This window comes from Heloderma suspectum, chromosome 3, assembly GCF_057233095.1.
Source record: "Heloderma suspectum isolate Gila_16-S chromosome 3, 16-S_ref, whole genome shotgun sequence".
NCBI classification, from domain to species: domain Eukaryota; kingdom Metazoa; phylum Chordata; class Lepidosauria; order Squamata; family Helodermatidae; genus Heloderma; species Heloderma suspectum.
In genome coordinates, this window is record NC_139460.1 from 262,646,843 (window position 1) to 262,662,627 (window position 15,785).

The 15,785-nt window shown below is 55.5% G+C and overlaps 2 protein-coding genes and 1 long non-coding RNA gene across 3 annotated transcripts; 2 read left to right on the forward strand and 1 right to left on the reverse strand.

Annotated features, from left to right (window-relative positions):
• The first annotated feature begins 553 nt into the window (after positions 1–553).
• On the forward strand, positions 554–5,982 carry LOC146351141 (uncharacterized). The gene is made up of 2 exons (XM_084846647.1): positions 554–4,926; positions 5,206–5,982. The coding sequence occupies exon 1, from the start codon at positions 2,887–2,889 to the stop codon at positions 3,763–3,765; it is 879 nt and encodes a 292-aa protein (XP_084702773.1). The 5' UTR covers positions 554–2,886; the 3' UTR covers positions 3,766–4,926; positions 5,206–5,982.
• LOC146351142 (uncharacterized) lies at positions 5,552–8,741 on the reverse strand. The gene is made up of 3 exons (XR_014789525.1): positions 8,371–8,741; positions 7,109–7,175; positions 5,552–5,840 (listed from the first exon to the last, which is right to left on the reverse strand). It is a non-coding gene; the product is annotated as an uncharacterized LOC146351142 (long non-coding RNA).
• Positions 8,742–8,908: 167 nt separating this feature from the next.
• Positions 8,909–13,789, forward strand: NKX2-3 (NK2 homeobox 3). Its single transcript, XM_084846646.1, has 2 exons — positions 8,909–9,371; positions 11,556–13,789. The coding sequence occupies exons 1-2, from the start codon at positions 9,035–9,037 to the stop codon at positions 12,164–12,166; spliced, it is 948 nt and encodes a 315-aa protein (XP_084702772.1). The 5' UTR covers positions 8,909–9,034; the 3' UTR covers positions 12,167–13,789.
• The last annotated feature ends 1,996 nt before the right edge of the window (positions 13,790–15,785 follow it).

Genomic DNA, 15,785 nt, shown 5'->3' on the forward strand with positions numbered 1-15,785 from the left:
CTCTCCATTGCCTGGCTCTACTCACATTTGAAGCGCCATGCAGAGCGATCCTATACACGTTTACTCAGAGGTAAGCCCTAACGACTTTAGTGAGACTTACTCCCAGCTGTATGTAAGATTGCAAACTTAGGCTGCAACCCCATCCCCACTGAGCTGGGAGTTAAAACCTGTTGAACACCTGGGACTCCCTTCCCAGTAAGCATGCCACACGAGTGAGCCGCGCAGAATTCATCTTCCCACCCTTCCAGTTACGGGCGAAGCTCCAATTCTCCTTATTGTTTGGATATGGGAGGTTGTAATTTCTAATTAATTAAATCTAAGGCTGCAACATTCGTCGGGCAGATTAAACGATTAAAGCCTTTTGATTAACTAAAAGGATGCTGTAGATTAATCGGTCAACGTTGCATATTTGTTAATGTATTAATACAACTACTTAATAAAAACTGCAGTCAGTAGATGCCATTTTTCAAAGAGGCATTCCCTCCAGTGTGACAGAACGGGAGTGCCTCTTTTTCTTCTGAAAAACGAAGGAGATTCTTTTTTTCTTATGTAATGCAGATTTAATCGATCGAGTAATCCGCTGGAAAAAACATACTCTTAACTGATTCAGATTTTGTTGATCGTATAGGAGCCTTCCTTATTAGCAGGGATGTCAAAGTTTCCGGGAGATGTTCGAAGGGCCAAAGTCAGCTTCTGTCCTCAGTACGAACCCAGCGTGCTTCTCTGCAGAATCGTATTCCTGAGTTAAGTTAATGGAAGTCTTGCTGATTTCAGGGGCTCTTGACTTCCCAGAAACCCTGCTGAAGATCTTCACTCTGAGAGAGAACTTGGGGCAACCCTCACGACAGCCCTGCAAGGGAGGCTATTTTCCCCATATTACCAGATTGGGGAAGGGGCGCTGAGGGAATCACGGCTTGTCTGAGGCCACCCAGCGAGACGTCTCGGCTCCCATTCCTAGCTTCCGTCGTACAGACCCCCGGAAGTCTCCAAGGGCAGATCAAAGTGGCCCGGCTGGAAACAAGGTGTACCTGGTTGTTTGTTTGTTTGTGCGGCTTGCGATTGGGGCCATTAGCGGCCGGACGTGGCGGCGGCGATGGGTCTCACCCTGGCCCGCGGGGCTGATGGATCCATTAGGGCCCATGAGGAGGCTGATTCCATCTGCTCCGGCCGCTGCTCCGGCTCCCCCCGCCCCCCCTCCTCGCAAGGACTCCGGCTCCATCCATTACCTTAATCCCTTGTCTAAACAGTGCGCAGCGCGGCTGGGACAACAAGGCAGCGCTAAAGCCGGAGGGGGCCGGTGGGTAGCCAAAAAGCTAATGGGCTGCTCGAGACAATAACCATTAATATCGCAACAGCAGCAGCAGCCGTCGACTTCTCCGGCGCGGCGACGCGCGCAAAGGGCGGCCTGGAGAAGCCGCGAAAAGAAGGGAAGGTTGACTCTCCCAGTCCCCTTTCGACAAAACAATAGCTTTCGCCTGCGTGTGTGTGTGTGTGTGTTTTAAAAAGCGGTAAAATTTAAAGCTTTTCGACCCCAAGTCAGTCCTGTAGTCAGCCTAAAAGTTCGGGGGGGGCGCCCAAAAAGGAGGGGGAGCAGTTCATCTGGTTTGCATGCCTTTTAAAGACAGAATTGTAAACTGTATTAATTATTGGTTTGTTAAAAAAAAAGTTAGGGTGCAGAGAACATTAGGGGCGGCCCCCCCACCCCTGGCGACAGGCCTGCCGCAAGGCCAAGAACCCCTGCGATTTGCAGAGTTGGGATCAGTGGAGGATGGCGGCTCCAATTTCGGGGATGCTGTAAATCCATTCTGGGTCTCAGTCAGAACTCTAACGGAGCTATCCAGGGTGCTGGACCCATTCTGGGGATGGGGTTCAGCACCTTGGATAGCTCCTTTAGAGTTCTGACTGAGACCCAGAATGGCCGCACAGCCCCACCGAGATTGGAGCCGCCAGCCTCCACTGGTTGGGATCCAACTACAAACTCTTTACCCCCGCCCCCCCCGCCCCCCGGGCAAGGAAACGGGCACCATCGTGGGGCAATCGTGAGCCATTCCAGCCAGTCGGGGTCACGCAGTTGGGTTCAAGGACAGAACATGGACGTTCGCGACAGTCCGACTCAGGCGGCGGGACGCCTCTTGAGCTTCGTAATTATAGCTTGAAACGCGGGTGTGTTTCCCTGTAGCTTGCAGCGCGCACGTGAACGTCATCTGGCTCGCCAAACCTTTTCCGCGTTTCTAACTGCGGGAGCCCCTAACGTTCAATTCCTGAAGCGGGCCTGCTGGGAAATAGAGGTCAGAGACTTACTGCCTTGCTCCCGGGTCCAAGCCACGTTTACGGGGGGCTTTTTTCGTGCAAGCGTGGTTTGAATCACGGGGTAAAAGCCAACGTAAGCCCTACTTAGAGTAGACCCGTTGAAATAACTGGCACTTAAGGTGGTCCTGCAAGACAAACGGGGAACGTTGGGCCAGCCGGTCAGGCACGGTTTGGACAGGAAGCCTCCAGCCAAAGGTGGAAATTAAATACAGCCGCAGCAGCAAATCAAACGTACAGACCACTTTTTACAGCGCGAACCTACCCGTGTTGACGTGAACGTAAGGTCCACTGTGTTTAGCAGGGTTCACTCCCTACTATATGTTCATGGGATTGCGAGCACCGCCCCAAGCGCTTTACATACATCGTGTTTTGTTTGGGGCTTTCGTAACCCTCACAGATAAGTCAAGATTATTATCCCCATTTTGGCAATTGTGGGACTGAGGCTGGGAGAGACAAAGGAAAGATTTGTTTCCCGCCCGCTCACCGACGGCTTGCCAAAGATCATCGAGACAGTTCGTGGCATAGGTGAGACTTGCGCCAGGGACTTCCCTGGGAAAGAAATCCCAGGAGCGTTAAATGATCAAAGCTCCGGAACTTTTTAAATATCTGGATTCCGGCAGCGGGGGCGGGTGGGGCGCCTCGTTTCCCGCTCATTTATCCCTTCGAAACATTTCTCCACAGGCCTGCCTGGAGCAGTCGGAGGAGCCCAGATGGGCCTGGCGCGCAGAGGAGACGGACGCTGAGCGAAGGGCCAAGAAAGCCTTGCGGGGCTTGAGGAAAGGCACACTTCGCCGGAAAGAGAAGGGCCGCCCCGCGCGCTCTCACACAAGGTTGGCGCGGGATAGGGGGGCCACCCCCGTGCTGCCCGAAGAGCCCGAAGGTGCTTTCTCGAAGCGACTGGAGGAGGTCGCCCCGCCGGAGGCGCACCGAGGGAAGCAGAGAAGGGGCTGGAGAGGGCCCAGCCCAGCCCAGCCCAGCCCAGCCTGTCGGAGTGGGCAGCGGCGTGTGGCGCCCGTCGGGGTTTCTGCGGCCCAGGCGCGCAAGCTGCGACTCGCGACGGTCCCCGCTCTGCGCCTCCCGATTTCCCCGCTTCTCCCGGGCCAGGAAGGGGCGACGCGCGGCTGTTTTCGCGGATTTGCCGCAGCGCCGGCGCCCGGTCCCGGCCCTCGGCGGCGCGGCTGGGAAGTCAAGGCGCTAGGCAAGATCAAGCTTTGGGACCGGGGCCCCCTGTGCCCGGCTCTGTTTCTCCGTTTCTCCAGAAGCAACGGAAGCGTTCTGGTCTGCCGGCGCCCAGGCCCGGAAAAGGGGCTGAAGAGGCGCGGCGGAGGCCGGCGGCGCGGGCCCAGGAGACACCTCGCCACACTGGGCGAGCGCGCATCGCCGTCCGCCAGGTCGCCGCCTGGGTCGCGAAGAGATCGCACGTTTTCCGCACCCGGGAAGGACGGACCGGGCTGACGGCTGCTGAGGTCCCCTTCGCCTTCGCGCAGCCTGGACAGCGAGGCGTCCCTCTTCTTGCTCTACTCAGGGCGCTTTGTCAGCATCGCCCGAGCCCCGAGCGCTCTCTGCAGCACAGTCCCGGGGAACCCCCGCCGCACTAAGCCGGCCCGAAGGGAGCTGAACAAGCCAGTGGTTCCAGCCGCTCAGGACAACGGATCCTCAGCTGGAGGCAGTCAGAGACCCGCGCACCACACTCGGCTGGTGCGCTTTGCCACCCATCGCTTATCCCTTCCCATGCCAGCTTAAGGGCTTCGGCCCTGGAACTCAATCACACTGTCCGGATCCGTCCTGGCAAGTGGACGGATCGCCGACCGTCCCGAGCTGGCCCCTCATTCAGAACACAGTAGAGCGGCTGGCATGGGTCTCCGGGCAGGGAAACCAGACTGGAGTGGGGTAAAATAGGCCTTCCTAGGATATACTGTCTGGGTGGATCATGTCCTCCAGTGAAGTGAAAACAACTATCGGTCTTGTGGCACCTTATTCAAGACGAACATATTTATAGAGGCATAAATTTTCCCGGGTGAGAACCCACTTCCTTAGATGTACGAAGTGGTCACTTAAGTGGATAAATATATAACCCTGAATACAGAGAGAGGGGCGGGTGGATTTCTTTATTTCTTTAACAAATGGAGGCCAAAAGACCAAGCAATGCAAGAAGCAGCGGTAAGTGTGTCACGGTAATATCGGGAGAGTATAAACGAATGCGGCACCAAGCCTGGCCCCATATTTACTTGGGCCACCATGCCAGCCAGGGCTTCTAAACTAAAGCAGTGTATGCCATTGTCTGCCAACAATACCTTTATGCCATTTACACGGACCGAAAGGAGCCAGTCTCTGTGCAAAAAAAAAATTAATAGACAAATCAGACAATAAAAATAGTTTTTTAAATGGTTGGGGAGCATTTCCATCTGCCCCACCATTTTTTATGTCTGAGCTGTATGGCAGATTTGAAAAGTCAAAACATTCTGAGGATGAGGATGACAACCAAAACAACTTTTCAAAGGGAAACTCTGGCATGACGCTGCCAAACTGAAATTCATTCAGAAATTTATTCTGGCATAAGCCCTCGTGGACCATTAGCCACTTCAACTATTATGGAGAGTTTCAGATTTTTATACAGTACATAATGGGGTGGGGGAGAGAATTGTAAACAGTGATGTCAGAAGGAAATTAAATGCAGAAAGTGACAAACACATTAATAGTAGTCATTTGCAGTGCAGTTGTTGCTGATAAAACAAACATCCTGAATTAACACATGCAGTGTAATTTTTAAAAAATCCATTATCCCGATTAAAGCCTTTGGCGATAGAATGAAACCTGTTGATGAATTCTAACTCAGCAGCCTCTGGCTCTGATCAAGTTCTGCATTTAATTTCCTTCTGACCTCACTGTTTACAGTTCTCCCCCTCACCAACATGCGAGCACATGCACACACCATATGTACTGTATCAAAACGAGAAATTCTGCATAACGCTCCATGCATCTGATGAAGTGGACCATAGTCCACGAAAGCTTAGGCAGGAATAAATATGTTTGTCTTTCAGATGCTGGCAAGACTCTGTTGTTTTTGCTGCAGTAGGCACTGTCTGTCTTTAAGGTGTTTATTATGCCATTGATCATGCTACTCGTGTTCATCACCAGTCACACTGAAATTATTGGATCTTTTATTTATTTGTCCTCTCTGTATGGCACTGTGACACATGCTGTCTTGCAGATCTTTTTTTTTTTTAAAAAAAACACAGCATACCAAACAAGCATTTATTTATGTATTTATTTTGGTACCCAGGGTACGTACCTGAGCCGGTGCATATGCACACTACATACATATCCACTTAGGTGACCACTTTATGCATCTGACAAAATGAGCTCTAGTCCAAGAAAGGTTTAGCCTACAATCATCTTTACCTCCACAGGATATTCTTGCTTTTGTTGTGATCGACTAACTGGGTGTTTTCCTCTGGAATTTGTCCAATAAAATAGGCTCTTGTCTCTTCGCTGCTAAAGATTTTCAGCCACATCCCAGACAGAGTTTACTGAAATGTAAATCACACTTTTGTTAGTGGAACATTAAGACTGCTTTGGATTACTGCTTAAGCGGGGAAGTTAAGTTATCAGGAGATAATTTACTTGGGAGTTATTTTGCCAAATAAATTACATGGGACCCCCTTCCATGGCAATGCGTTTGGGATGTGGTGTTTGTTCGTTTACATGCCAGCCTGTACATGCTTACAACCCCAGTGAGCTCAATGGGAATTACTCCTGGCTAAATCTGTATAGGATTGCAGCCTCACGCACAGACATATGTAAATAGCTCTTTTCGTTTTCAGTGGTGATGGCTACAAGTTTGGGCATAATACTCCGGCAATTATATAAGTAATAGAAATATCAAGCAACCATCAGTGGTGAAATCCATAATGACTGCAGGGAGCGTTTGCAGGCAAATCCTTACTAATTGGCAAGAAATCTGTTAGACAACTTGCTTCACAGACACTCCATTTGGGCGAGTGGGGTTTTAATCTGTTCCACACCATCACCTCTTCCCCCTCTCTTTATTGGTTTTTATTATCTAAACGGAATTCCTTGCCTTGAAGCAAAGAACCCACATAGAGGTGAATTTGCGGAGTTCACTCCTTAATTCCGAACAAAAATAAGAACACAGTGGAGGCCTTGTTATACATTATATGAAGAATGTCACCGCTTCTGTTGCATAGATAACATAAATGCCATATCGGTGGATCTAGGTTGATTGTTGGGAATTAATGCTTACAATTAGTAAAGTTAGGTCCCATCAATGGGAGCACTCCGACAAGGATGGGAGAAGTAACGCCTATTATACTCCCCAAGTAAGAGTTCCACAGCCTAAAAACAAAGGGCACGATCCAGCAACTTTCATAGAAAAGTTGACTCTCTTCTATAAAAACCTATTCATTTTATTTGATCAATGGTCCTTTACGGCCAAATAAAATCCCATATCGTGTGTCCAAGTGTCCGAGGCCTCCCGTTAATACAAAGTAACTTTTTCTGAAGCTTCCCTTGGAACCCAGGAGCAGCGATCCAAAGTAAATGCATAGTTTAATTGGGGACCCTCCCAGAGAACCCCACTACTAAGTATGTGCAATTCCTCCCCCTCTCTTCTCTCTCCCCCCTCCCATGGAGCAGGTACTTTGAGGCTTTATATTTCCCTCTTCCCCCCCCCCAAGAAAGAAAGATCCTGAAGGAGGACGTGGGGGGGTGAGGAGCAAGGGGGGTGGCAGGTTAGAAAATAAGAGCCTGGAAGCGGTTCTAACTGCAAAGGACTCACCCGGCCAGTCTGCAAAGCTTCCATCCTTGCCTTCACCTCTCCTGAATCCTGCAGCTGCAGCCTGCATCTATTCCCAGGCGAGGGCAGTGGAGCCAGCAATAAGGAAAATTAATAAGCTTTGCACGGATTTCATAAACATTAATTAAAATTAATCAGCGGTAATTAAATAGCATTGACGTCATTGCATAACTACACGAAATCATTTTGGTGGCTTTGTTTTAAAATAACTTTCATGAGCCAGGTGATTTTCAGAATTGTCTACCTTCTTTTTGGTCTCTCTTCACACATGCACACACTCACACAGACACACGCCCGCCCGCACGCCTGTCTGTTCCCCTCTTCAAATGTCTGGCTCCGGGGGGAGCCACTAGAGAAAAAAAGAAAGAAAATTAAAGTAAGTCATGGCAGGAAAGAAACAAGACTTGGCGCCCCTTACTAAGCTCGGACACATTATGGGAGTAAATTCCGATCATCATTGCATGTTGAAGCAACCCACCCCCACCCGCGAGCATTCTGGTCTCGGCATTGGTCAGACAGGTGCCACTGGAAACTCACAGTCAGAACATCGAGGGGATGGCTTTCACCGGCTGTATTTTATCAGCTTTACTTACACACACTCACACAAACGGCGTCTGTAGGAGACGGTTCAATTTAGCTAGCATAGCTAAAAGTCCTATCCGCATTTAATCTGAGCAGTTTAAAACTATCTAAGCCAGTGGTTATGACGACATCTAGCCAAAATAATACATATTACTACATATTATCATTAGCCATTATTATTATTATTATTATTATTAATAACAATAATAATTACTACTACCACTATTATTCTTCACCCGTGATTCTCTCACTCTTCTACAGTACACTAACACTGGTACACTGCCAACAACTGCTTGAAAAGGTCTGGTTTGGGAAAGAAAGACAGAAAGGAACTCGCGTCTCCCAGCGGGCAGGCGAGGACTGAACACTCCTTCCTTTGGGAGGATTCAGGGCAGCTTTCGTTCAGTTCTTTCCGAGGCAGAACTGAAAGAAAGTCGACCTGAAGTTGAAGGCCAGCAGTTCATCACTACGGTTTGCGCAGATTGCCTTCGCTCCCTCTACTGCGGCCCCCATCACCAGCCGCCGCCACCCCACCCCCCCCTCGCGCACGCACGCACGCCTTCTCGCGTGCCTTGGGCCCCATTTGTCCCAGGAAGGCCCCGCAGCTCAGCTTGCCCGGGGGGGGGGGCACGGCTGCCCCTTCCCTTCCCGCAGTGAATTACCTTTCCTTCCGTTCCCTTTCTTTCTGTTCTTCCGGAGTTTAACAAGAAAAAAGGAAGGACCCGAATCCCCGAGGGGCGAGACGGCGCTCTCCAGAGCCGCGGGAAGGGAGTGGCAACGCGGCTGACCAGGGAAAGGCGGGGCCGGCCTGGCAATGGGGAGGGGGCCGGAGGCTGCCCCGGTTCAGTCCCCTCGTTCCGTTCAGCCGCTCTCGCCCACACACGCAGCCGGCTCTTCCTGCGGCAATTTCTCCCCCGCCTCGCGCCTCCAGGGCGCCCCGCGTGTCCGGACGCCTGCGGGGCACCTCTGGCCCGACGTGGCCCGGCTAGCGCGGACTTCGCCGCCGGCTGGCCCGCGGCAGGCCTCTGGGTCCGAGCGAGCAGGTCCCCCTTTCGGGCAGGGTCTCTCAGGGGGCCGGCTCACGCTCCCCCGCCTTCCAATGGGGGCACAGCCCGAGCCCCAGCCCGGCCCCTCCTCGCCGTGACGCGCCCGCCCCGGCCGCAGGGGCGGCTCCGAGTCCAGAGCCGGCTGCTGGTCCGCGCAGAGGCTGCGAGCAAAGCCCTGGGAGCAGCCCTCGCATGGACGCGCCGTAGCCCGGCGGCTTCGCTGGCGGGAGCGGCCCTTCGGCACCCAGCCGGGCCGGCCCGTCTCCCCCTCCCGCTCAGGATGCTCCCGAGTCCCGCCACGTCCACCCCGTTCTCGGTCAAGGACATTCTTAAGCTGGAGCAGCAGCAGCAGCAGCGCCTCGGGGCCCCCCTCGAGCCGCCCTTCCCCGCCGCGGCCGTGGCCTCCTGCCTGCTGGGCTGCCGCTTCTCCGACGGGGAGGACGACGAAGACGACGAGGACAAGTTGCCCCTACTCAGCGCCATGGCGGCGCCGGCTGAGAAGAGCCGCGGAGGCGGGGGGCTCTCCCCGGGGAGCTACGTGCAGGCAATGCTGCGGGGCCCCTGCGAGCCCAAGGGCCTCTTGGAGGAGGGCGAGATGGCGCACGACTCCGGAGCCGGTGAGTACCAGGCCGAGCACGGCTGGGGCCCCGTGAGCTCAGCGAGGCATTGTTGGGGAAGAGCAGAGCCTGCCTGCTGCCCGCGGCCGGCCACGCCAGCGCCCCAGTCCCTCCATCAGAACTGCCCGGGATTCCCCACCTTCGAAGGCCTGCGACCGGGATGCTCACCCCGAAAAGGTCCCCTTTACGCACCGAACGCCTGGGTTGCCCAGGCGCCAAGCGGAGTCAGGTTCTCCCCAGGGGATGCTAGAATAGGATGGACAAGATCCACGGCTTCCAGATCACGTCGGGACGCTGAAACGCCGTCCAGAGGCCGACCAGGTTTCTCTTCTCGCGGCTGCAAGGCTGTGGCTCCAATGAGAAACACACTGACGAGAGAATCAGCCCCCTTGGACGTTGGAGGACTTCCTTCTGAGTAAACATGCTTGCTTAGGATTGCGCTGGGAGGGTGATTCAGCCCGCTGGTGGGACTTGCCACCATTCCGTGAGAGGCATCGGAGTGGGTTGTCCGACTGCAGCTCTGCGCATGTTTCCTCGGACAGAAGACCCCCGGAGTTCAACTGGACAGGCTCCCAGGCTAAGTTTGCCAGGGAGTGTGCTATCCTACCATACAGGTTCCTTGAGAGGAGGTCCCATTGGACTTGCTTCAGAGGAAACGCGCCGGATTAGGCTGCAGCTCCAAGCGGGGAGGGGACTTCGCTTTTTTGCTTCAGGCCGATCCCTCCACTTCCCAAGGAAAAGGGCAGAAAATGCCTAGCTAGGCCCAGCCGCGCGAAGTAGTTCGGCCTTCGGCCGCGGGGACAGGAGGAGGGCCAGCTTGGGAGGCCTGGCTCCTCTGTGGAAGGGCAAACCTAGGGCGCGGGAGTGTCGAGCGATGGTCAAAGGCAGAGAGACCCTCGCTTGGGGTCCTCCAGAGGCGACTTTGTCCGAGGCGCAGAATGCCAAGCCTGCGCTCTGCGCTGCCAGTAACGGGCCTGGCCTAGCCGAGCGGAAGGAGGGAGGGGGGGTCTTGGGGTGCCTAAAGACTGCCATCTGCTTGCGAAGTGGGCACGAACCCCTTTCCCCGTTCCCTGCTTCCTTCCGACTGCCGCAGCCAGTCTTGGTGTGGCACAGAGGGGTCTGGTTCCCAGTCCCCGGAGCGTTGATCTCGACTCCGCGCGGCTCAGCTCCTTTGCGCTGGGCTGCCCGAAGACGCCGGGCAGCTTCAGCGCCCAGCGGCTGCTCCCAAGTCAGAAGGCCGGGAGGCAACGGCCATATTCGGCAGCGGGAGACCCGGCCTGCTGAAGTTCCGATCATTGGCGAACCGGGTCCCTGATCCGACAGCTGTCTGTCTTCCCGGGTTGCTCCTCCCATCAACTCAGCGGTGCGTTTTTTCCGCTGCCAGCTTGGTTTGAATTTCAATAAAGCGATTCCGAAAGGGCAGCCCGCGCCGTTAAGCCTCTTGCAGCGAACGAGCCGTAGCTGCGATCGCTTGCACGCTTTACCTGGGAGCAAGCCCCACTGAGTATAGGGGGGCTTCCTTCGGGGAAAACAGGCGTCGGATGGCGCTGCAAGAGACCGAGGGGCTTCTTGGGGCCAGACCTTCCGTGGGCTACAGCCCACTTGGGCAAGCGCAGGAGGTGCTTTGGGGCCGCAGGCCCCACGCAAAATGATGAGCCGGGAAGGGGAGGACCTACAGAGGGGGACCCCGCAAGACCTGCGCTCCAGTGTCTAACATTGCCCCGCTGCGCCACTGCAGGGGGTTGTCGTCCAGGAAAGGCCACGCCACACACACACACACACACACACACACGCAGAGAAGGGATGGCGCTTCCTTCAGGTGCCCCAGAACGCCTCCCTGTCTCCGGTCACCCCCCTCCCGCAGATTGCTTCGGGGTGACAATGGGGTGCACGGAGAGTTTTTTACAAGGGGGCTGGATTCATCATGCACCTTCAGTGTATTGCGCGAGGATACATTGGATACTGTCCTATGTCAGTCCTATGTAGAGTAGACCCATTGAAATGAATGAGACTAAAGTTCGTCACAACTCACTTAAGTCCCATTCATTTCAATGGGTTTACGCCGGACTAACACTGGATACTATCCGTGCCCTCCCCGCAGCCCGCATGCTCTTGAATCCGAAGCGCCCCTCCCCCAGGCACTACTACCCCTTCTCCTCCTCCTCTCTTCCCCCCGCTCTGCAGGGAAGGAGCCGGCGGAGGAGGCGTCGCCGGCGGAGCGTCCCAAGGCGCGCGGCCGGAGGAAGCCGCGGGTGCTCTTCTCGCAGGCGCAGGTCTTCGAGCTGGAGCGGCGCTTCCAGCAGCAGCGCTACCTGTCGGCGCCCGAGCGGGAGCTCCTGGCCAGCAGCCTCAAGCTCACGTCGACGCAGGTGAAGATCTGGTTCCAGAACCGGCGCTACAAATGCAAGCGTCAGCGCCAGGACAAGGCCCTGGAACTGGGCGGCCCGGCGGCCGGCGCGCCCCAGCAGCCGCCGCCGCCGCGCAGGGTGGCCGTGCCGGTGCTGGTGCGGGACGGCAAGCCGTGCTTGGGCGGCTCGCAGACCTACGGCGCGCCCTACAACGCCAGCGCCGCCTACCCGTACAACGGCTTCCCCAACTACGCCTACGGCGGCTCCCCCGCGGCGGCGTACAGCGCCGGCTACGGCTGCAGCTACCCGGCGGCCGGCAGCGGGGGCCCGTCGGTGCAGCCGCCTGCGGGGCCCTACGTGAACATGACCGGCTTCCCCAGCAGCGCTCAGCCCCTACACCAGGGGGCGGCCGGGCCTTCGTGCACTCAGGGCATCCGAGCCTGGTAGCCCCGATCGACGGAGCGCCTCCCGCAAGGCCGCGCTCCAGAGCCAGGGCAGAGGCGGGGCAGCCCGCCAAGCGGCCCGCTCCTCCGGGACCGCCTTCTGCCCCAGCGTTGTGCCGCCTGCTTGACCGGGCTGGGACACTTTGGGGGCAGAGAGACTCCCCCAGGGAAGCAGGGCTTCGTCGCGCCCCCCACGACGGGAGACCCACGACTGGCCGTGCTGGCCCAGAGCCTGGCTCGGCCCTCCCAGCTCCGCCTTGTCATGAGCCAACAGTGCCTTGGGCGCCACCAGCGCCTGCCCATCGCCACGTCTAAGAACGCGGTCCCACTCGCTCTGCAGGAAAGACTCTGCGACCTGGACGCTCCCCCGGCCTGGTACCGCTCCCTCTAGCCTCCGCAATGGCTCCCCAGAGCTCTCCGGGGAGGGGGGCGTGGCGCAGTCCCCTGTAGACTCCACGGCCGTCCAAGGGACGGCGGTGCGGAATGGAGGCCGGGCGCTGCCAAAAAGCAGCTTCGCTTGTACAAAGCCAAAGCCGGGGTGGAGGCAGCCTCGAGCCAGCCCTTTGTTGTATCTTATTCAGTGTATTGATGTAGCCACCGCTGCAAGGAGTTAAAGGATCCAATAAACCAGGTGCAATATCCACACCAAGCTTCGCTTTGGCGAGGCGGGAGGGGATGTGTTGGCAGGAAGCGAGTGCCTGCGCGGGCAATCTGGCTGGCTCCATCTCAGGCATTGTTCTTCCTTTTCACTTATTGCTTGTATCCCATGCGCATGCTTAAAATAGAGACACACACCGACACCGGGGCCTTGTTCTAGCTTACTCAGGGAAGCTGGAGCCACACCCACGGCACCTCTTTCCCAGGATAGGAGTGGTGGAGAGGGCATTTATGAATGCTTCTGAAGCTTCCCAACTGCCCCCTCACCCTTCCCTCTTCTTTCGAGGGCACCCTCCTGCCAGGGTTGGCCCAAGACAGTTTGCTGCCTGAGGAGGAGAACAAGGTGGTGCCCCCCCTCCCCATGCCACGTACAGAATCTGACCAGATTTGCACCTGAGTCTAACACTGGCCCCAGGACAGTGTCCTCCACTTCCGCACCTGCGGGCAGCAGGCTAGCTCAGGGGATGCAGGGTGGGCTGTGTGGCACACACAGCTCTGCCGTCAAGCACGTCTCGGCCCCTCAGCGTCTGTTGCCTGGGGCCCGCAGCCTCACTCTGCCTAAGGGTAGGGCCACCCCTGCTCCTGCCACCACCACGCAGCAGACTCAGGCCAGGTTGAAATCCCCACTCAGACGCAAAGTTTATGGCTGCCCCTAAGATGGTCGCTCACTAATGGCTAACCCTCAGCCTAACCCACCTCCCTGGGTAGGCTCAGATCGTGCCCACCGCCCTCACCGCCTTGGAGGAAGGGTGAGAAAACATAGATCAATTCGTATTCAGATAGCTGCCATTTTCCAAAGAACGCTCTTGAGCTTCGTTTTAGTATGTCCCGTGGGAAATCCACTACTACCCTGATCATAGTTTGGTTGAAGAATTTTAAACAGGGGTAACTAAACCGCATTAAGGGATTTGAATATATGCCCACAGTTACTAATTAACACTCTGGTTAACGATAAAGGTGTGTGTGTGTGTGTGTGTGTCCGTGGTTGGTTCCTTCTCGTTCACTAAATGCCCTGAGTGGAAGGAAGATTCAACCCCGTCCCCACTAAGGGTACGGGCCCAAGGGCAGCATACTTCGGATTAACTAATCCTGGGTTAACGGGCGTAGCTTTGTGGGCGAGGCGGGCTGCGGGTGTCCGAGCCTGGCCCTCCGTGCCCGGAAGTTCCCCCTTCCAGCCTGGAGCAGCAGCACGGCCGCTGTAATCCCCTTGTCCCGGGCGAGGAGCGGGTGCCAAGGAGCTGAATGGGGAGCGCGCTGCGCGCAGCGGCCCATTGTGGTAGCTGGGCCGGCTCTGAAAGGAACCGCCGGGAAGGGGCCGCGAAGCCGCGCTTATTGGATTGGGGAACAAAAGGGGGGTCGGGACAAAGAGGGAGATTGACGGCCCGCGCTGCCCTCACGCTGGGCTGGGATGGGCAAAGGAGCTGCCGTTTTGTTCCCCCCCTTTTTTGAACCAGCGGGCAGAGGGCGAGGGCGGGCGGGGGTGGGATTAGGGGACGCAGTTCAATGCCGGATCCGCCTTGTTCCAGGTCTGTAGCGGAAAGGGGTGTTGTAGGGCAGAGAGGGAGGAGTAGTGGGGCAGTTGGGAGGCTGCAGAAGCCAAAATATATTCCCCCGCCCCATCTTTCCTAGCACAGCAAACCGGTGCTGCGCTGAGGTCTTACTGGAAGGTTTTTTTCTCTACTAGGAGGTGTGATTACCTAATGGTTAGAAAGATGCTGTGCGCACATGCTGAACAGAACCCGCGTCATAAATTCCGAAGCGGAGCCTTGGCGTGGCGGATCGGTCTGGCTGGGAATAGCGCCCCGTCCCCACCCCAGTGCCTTGGAGACCTCCGCGGATCACCTTTCCAATAATACTTTTTTTGCGGCCAGCCGGAGCCGAGGACGCGTTCAGTGGATGTTAAGTTTTGAGTTAGAGCTCGGCTGGGGAAGCAACTGGCGTCGGGAAACGGGTTGTTGGGGTGCGTGCGTGGGACTCCCTAATGAGTCGCCCGGTCCTGAGTAGACTAGGATTCTGGCGGCTCATGCTCAAAAACACTGAATGCAGATGAGGGCGCAGTACTATGCATGTTTAGACTACAACTCCCAGCATCCCCCAGCCAGTCCTGCTGGGAGTTGTAGGACTTTTTTCTGTCTAAACATCCATAGGATCGTGCCCCGAGTAACTTAACACAGGAGTTGTTACCCCTCCTTTAACAGAGTTGATGGCGTTAAACAAAGTAAGATGGTGGATGGCCGTGTCAGAATCCTGGGTTGTTCCACTTCAGATTGCAAGAGCTGCGGTGGCTATATTTTTAGCGCCGGCATTAGTGGTTAGTAGTATCATCATCTTTCTGTATGTATGTACGCATTTAAAAATATTTCTATGCTTCTTTTCACACAACCCCCCACAGCGGTTCATAAAGTACAAACAATGTCCCAAACAATCAAATAATAACAGAACTAAAAGCAATACAACAGAATAGGAGCAGTAGCTAACCACAGACCGAGAGACCCCAGAACATTACAAAATATGCTGGGCTGCGCGCGCGCGCGCGCGCCTTATGTGCTGGTTTACCATACATAGGGACTTTTTTCTTTTTTCTTTTTTTACAGAGAAGCATTCAAATTTATGCCCAGCCCACCTGCACTCCGAATAATTTTGCCGCCTGCGCCTCCCGTGTCCTTCAGTACCGCAAACGGGCTCGTGGGCTTGATCTACACACATGCAGCGGAGTGAGGCGGTAGAATGGACGGCACTATTTCCGACTGGGGTCGGGGATCGCTTCTTTTAAAACCTGCCCTCTATTAAAAGCCCCCTGAAAATAAAAAAAATAAACACAACAGGCGATGGGCTGGGGCCGAGCTAAAAATGGTTTCCTCCTCTTTAGATTGGCAGGGAGCGTTTTGTTTTTAAAGTAGAGGCATTAACGTGGAGGCACGTTCAGAAACGGTACTGTGCACCTCAACGTTTTCCTCCTCGTTCTG

Bases quoted from the DNA above. Each gene is read 5' to 3' on its own strand.
- LOC146351141 (XM_084846647.1), top strand. From the start codon at position 2,887: ATGATCAAAGCTCCGGAACTTTTTAAATATCTGGATTCCGGCAGCGGG.
- NKX2-3 (XM_084846646.1), top strand. From the start codon at position 9,035: ATGCTCCCGAGTCCCGCCACGTCCACCCCGTTCTCGGTCAAGGACATT. The intron at 9,372-11,555 runs GTGAGTACCAGG...CCCGCTCTGCAG, and splicing joins GGCGCACGACTCCGGAGCCG to GGAAGGAGCCGGCGGAGGAG.